At 39.3% G+C, this 5,668-nt stretch overlaps 1 protein-coding gene across 1 annotated transcript; it reads right to left on the reverse strand.

Moving 5' to 3' along the window:
• LOC105163057 (transmembrane protein 87A) lies at window positions 1,303-5,668 on the reverse strand. Its single transcript, XM_011081269.2, has 5 exons — window positions 5,258-5,668; window positions 3,344-4,262; window positions 2,689-2,784; window positions 2,126-2,262; window positions 1,303-1,809 (listed from the first exon to the last, which is right to left on the reverse strand). The coding sequence occupies exons 1-5, from the start codon at window positions 5,464-5,466 to the stop codon at window positions 1,638-1,640; spliced, it is 1,533 nt and encodes a 510-aa protein (XP_011079571.1). The 5' UTR covers window positions 5,467-5,668; the 3' UTR covers window positions 1,303-1,637.

Raw genomic sequence — 5,668 nt, forward strand, 5'->3', positions numbered from 1 at the left:
TCATACTTGTAGAGTTGGCTAGCATGTCTGTCTTATGATATAGGTATTTATTTCAATAGAGACTTGAAGGTTAAATTCTTGAGCTTGTGTCCCACACGAATAGACGACTAAAACCAACTCTTTCATACATATCACCACCTATTGTTATGTTATTTGGTCCCTTGCGGATTACGTTGCCTGGACCCAAAATCCCTAAGCATTAGAGATCTCTTCTTGGCTTCCACATCTGACTCTTCACAATACCGGGTAGATGACTGCATGTTCATTACAGTTTCAGGGTATGCTCAGAAACAATACGATAAATAAAGCCTATACAGTAGAGACCACTAAGTCTTGTAACTTGTCTAATTTCAGCAGCTGCTGTCTTGACGAATAATTTTTGTTTTCCACCACGTAGAAGTAGTGTAGTTTCATATGGTCTAATCCCCAAAATTGACCTGTTAGAGCAGAGGACTTTTCCTTCGGCCTAAACGGGACAGGGACTTGTCTGAGTCAATGAACTATCCATTGAGAAACGCAGATTTATAGTTGACTCCATTTCCACCAGGCCCAATGGCCAATACTTCCCAAAGCTGTTTCTTTATTGACAAGGTGGTATCTGAGTTATGATGGTTCTTTTCAAGTATTTCCAGCTCGTGCGCTTCTATTTCTATATTGTACTTGTGGCGTTTCTTATGTATGATTTTCATTTAATACGATGGGATGGCGTTGCCGGCCTAGAGATGGATGGGATAATGTTCAATTTTCCAGTTTAATACGACACTGAGTTTAGCTGGGAGGCCATTTTTTACTTTTCTTCCTTGGATGTCACAATCAAGATGGGTGAAACGGAGTAAAAGTTCTTTGTAAATTCAGCGACTTTAGTTATTTGTCGTTGTCTTGACTAGTCAAGTCAGTGCCTTTGCCGTTTGGTTTGGTGAAGGTGAGAGAGGTCCACAGCAGCAATGGTCTCTCAATAAAGGTCTGCATTATCGCAAGAATTATTTAATCAAGTTTTTAAGATTAAAATAAAGGACATAAAAGCGACATATTACCAATTACTCCATTCAATACTAAACACCGATACATTTGGGATACAAGAAAAGAATTTTTACGAACTTCAATAATTGGGAGAAGGGGCATCTCCCCCTCCCGCGTAACCCCACAGGAGTTTCTTCATTTTCTTTATACACTGCAAAATGCCTAACCGAATCTATCTAAGATTTGGTGAATCAATGGATTCCACTCCCCACCAAACAAAAAATAAAACAAGAATCCAACGAGCACATCAAGGGTCAAAGAACCCTTGATATTTGCTGGCTATTTAGCTATACGAGTTCAAGAAGAAAATGAAAATGATACAGATGTAACCAAAATTGCTATATTAAACCGTGTGATTAACTGCTAGTAATGTACTAATAAAATCCAATCAACAAATATATGAAAACAAGAGAGATGGGTGACAACCAAGAACAACGAGAGAAAATAAGACACCAAGTCTACCTAGCCAACAGATTTTGATATTTCTCACATGCTTTCTCCTCTTTCACCCTCGTATCTCTACAAGATAATGGTTACAACTTGAGTATTCTGTTGATTAGACGAGCCATGGCCACACGTACATTGATGTGTCGAACTTACAGAGAGTATGGCTTGTTTTATGCAGTTTTTTCTTCTTGAAGGTCTGTGTGGGATAAACCATTTCCACTCCCGACTGATCTTAGTTCAGGACTCCGTACATCCTTAGAAGCCAGTGGGGACGGTTTTATGAGTTTCAAGGTCTCATCCTTGTCAAAATCTTCAGCGGCATCCTCAGAAGAGTAAGCATATCTATCAAGAGGAAAAATAAAATAAGATAACTGAAAATAAAATGAAAAGGGGGAGAAAACATCAATGAATCACATTTAAAGACGATGTCCACAAAACAAAGCAAAACTAGATGCATAGGTGAGTCAGATTGAGAATAATAATAACGTAAATATCTAATTTGAATAATATAGATTAAGGCATTCACGGATGCCAATGTGCAAGATAGAAACAAACCACCACCAATTTAAGGCAGAGTGTGGAAACAAAGATTTGCCACGAGTTGAATCACTACAGGCATGTACAATATACACACTAAAAGAGGGAACAATATGCTTACCGCATTGAGTTCTGTGATGGCGCCCAAAGAGCACATATGACACACAAGAGAGAGTAAGACAAGACTTGCCAGAAGGCAGGAATGATCCAAGCATTCTGCCATTGCTCGTTGTATACATCTTTTGACTTGAAATAAAGCTGCATAATCCAAGGCAGCATGTCATACCATGTAAAAAGCCATGATGAAGTTAGAAAAATACAAATTTCGTGTCCGTTCTAATTAACAAGTCATTCTTTCACAAAGAACTTTTCATTTACCATCAAAGAGAGCTTGAGTTGATCAGACATTAACTTGAGAATTTTCAAATAGCCATCAATATTGATTTGCCGACATCATTTATTAACAGATTCCTCATTTTATAGATCTTTGTTCATAAGTGTGACTAGGTTGCAATTTGATCTAGTTTTAGAAAATAGCCAGTGTAGAATATGATGCACATGGTTTGTGACTCAATCTTCTCAAGTATGAGCATTGTTTTTTATGCAATTTTTTATATCTATTCACCTGTTGAAATCCAAAACAAGGAGAGCCTAAGCAATGTAAAGATATACTACCAACATTACCTCATAGCAAATCCATCCAACAGACACGATAACTGCAACAGCTAATGCATTCGTGAACTTCCTGTAAATATCCAACTTGGCGCTCAGCCTTCTAGCCTGTTACATCAAGTAACAAAGAAATTGAAGTGGAATGTTTCACTTGAATAAAAATTAATTGGCGCTCGCAAAGCTAATGAACGAAACACTAATTGTTATATGGGAAAAGATTTAGAGTGTGAAAGTGGGAAAAAATTTGTTCCAAGTCATAATGGACCAGCAAAGGAATACGGACTGCCTAACAATTCTATCTCAATTTAAGAACTACAAAAGACTTAATTTGGTTTTCACTGCAAAACATATTAGTTCTCTTGAATTTTAAGCAATAGGCAGTCAGTCAAATACAACTATACAACTAATGAAATGGTTGCTCTATGAAACATTTTGATTCCATCTCATTGCAAGCCCTGTATTTTTGGCTTCAGACTACTTTTAGAATCCAATGACAAAAAGAACTCCAACATAAAACCCAAACAGAAAGTATATTTCCAACATCCATACGTTTTTGGCTGCATTGCCAGATCTCATATAAGAGATCACCCTAAAGTACCAGTTGGAAGAAAGAACATTTAGTTTAGGTATATCCATCAAAAACAAATAAACAGAAGAAATAAAGTACCTGAAGCTTATTCAAAGTTGAGGAGAGGGAGGTAAATATCCAAAGAATGAAGAAAGCATCCAAAATTGCCACAGGAAGGACAAAAAACAGTCTAGCCTTCCCTGAGAGATCACTCACAGCACCAACATTTTCAATCAGTTCAAGCACTTCAGATGCAACAAAGAAAGTCCCTCCAAGTAAAATAACTTTTGATGTAAGACCTCCTAAGGTAGGTCTGACAACACCATAACCCATAGAAACAATGAGAATGATCAATCTTGATACAGTACGTTTCACTGTTCCAAAAGTGACTGCCCAGACAGTGATCCCGGTGGGTCTGACTCCAGCTTCATTGAACTCAGCATAATCAAAGTACCACAGGGCCATCTCAAACATTCCTAAGGTTATGACAAGTGTAATACAGTTTTGTAATGGAAGAACCTCTCTCCAGAATCTAGCATACTGTGAAAACCAGAAGATCCCTAGCAGCACAAATGCCAGAGACATGAACCCATAGAATCTCATCAGTGGTGCCATTCTACCAGGTAGGTAACCAGTAGGATTTTTCCAGACAGTTTTCCCGTCAACAGTAACCTCTTTAAGTTTGGGATCACAGTGAATGAAATACAGATTATACATTCCAGTTTTCGTAATTTGTATGGACCTTGGCTGAAGAGTAGTCTCTGTCGCATCCATATCAAATGAGGCACCAAATACTTGAGGCCAACCTGGATTATTAGTAGATGGCCGGTGAATAATTTGGCCTTGCTTGCAGACTCCAAGTTTTGCAAGATCTGCTGTGCAACACACAGCTCTTTGACCTCCATATGCGGAACCACCTATTGTCTCCCTGTCATCCACCTCAAATAAAATTGCATGAACTGATCCTGAGCTGAAATTAGATAGATCCAAAGGCCTCCGGAATACAATCTTTTCCAATCTGGTTTTGAAAAATAGAAAATCAGCTGTTGCCCGGATTAAGTACCATAACATAAAAACGGAACCCTATCCAAAACATGGAACAGGGGAAGTAGGCAATTCCAAGTTATGAAAGAGGGGGGGGGGGGGGGGGGAGGCACTTGTCCATCTAAAAAGGGGAATCTGATGTTGTATTCACCCTACTTAGTTTGTCACAGCTACTGGATTTCAGACTGCCAAACCCTGAAAAGATGTCAATCCTTCATTCTTAATTCAAATTCAGTGCTCAAAGTTTCATTAATATTTGAAAAGATATCATTTCTAGGGTGCGACCATAATTCAGAATATTGTCTGTCACTCCTAGAATCTTGCTTGCAGCAGGTGAGAACAATCAGCTAAAATACAAGCCAACAGCTATTGTGGGATAAACTGATCCCAATTGGTCAAATCCAAAAACAAAAGGCAATAGGCAAATGCTTTCTATTGAGTATAATGAATATGAGAATCCACTTGATCACCAAAAAAGTGGTTTGTTAATTTATTCTTCAAACTTAATATAAGCTTAAGCCATTGCAACAAGCAGAGCCACTGTCTGCAATCGCAGCATTGATGGAACAAAAACTCTGCAAATAACTCCTCTGCCAAGCTCTTTAATTAATTAACCAGGATTAATCACTGAACACGGTTAAGTTTCTTCACCAATCTATGTCACCAAATATGCTTCCACTTCTGTAAAGTCTAAAGAAAAGTAAAACCCTAATCGTATCACTTGTATATAAACCTTGATTATTTTCTCTCTTTTTTTGCATGATCTCCCACTTGCTTATTATCCCCAGCTACAAGCACCAATTACAAGTCAAGTCTCAACTGGATCTCAGGAAACCACACTGATTTCCCACCGCCAAGCGAAAACACCACGTAACATCGAAACCGAGAAAATAGGGAACAGTAAATTCCACGTGCCAACAATGCCAACACAAATGAAGCGGAGAAATTACAACAAAAGGAGAACCTCACCGAATAAAAGAGTCCCCGGGGGAGGACTCATTGAGTGCAGGTCCAGAAGCGTAAATCCCCTCGCTTCCTCCGTGGACAACGAATGCATTTCCTTTGCCGACGAACTTCTCTCCGGCGTACTCATGCACCGACGCCTCAATGCGGAGGGCACAGAGCAGTAGCACCGCCAGAAGGGGCAGAATGGTAATTACGGAGCTCAAGCGCAACATCGCTGCTGCTGCGTGGAATCAACTTGAGCTCAGGCTGTGTGGATCTGCTGTTGGATGGAGAGAGAGAGAGAGAGAGAGAGAGAGGGAGAGAGAGATCGAGATCTGATGCTGAAATGATGAAGGCCAAAAGAGCAGAGCGTAGTCAAGAGTCTTAACTCTGGTTAAACACTTATTGACTGAACAAAGTACAGGAGACGGCACA

The sequence above is a fragment of the Sesamum indicum genome, linkage group LG1, assembly GCF_000512975.1.
Source record: "Sesamum indicum cultivar Zhongzhi No. 13 linkage group LG1, S_indicum_v1.0, whole genome shotgun sequence".
In the NCBI taxonomy this organism is placed as follows: Eukaryota; Viridiplantae; Streptophyta; class Magnoliopsida; order Lamiales; family Pedaliaceae; genus Sesamum; species Sesamum indicum.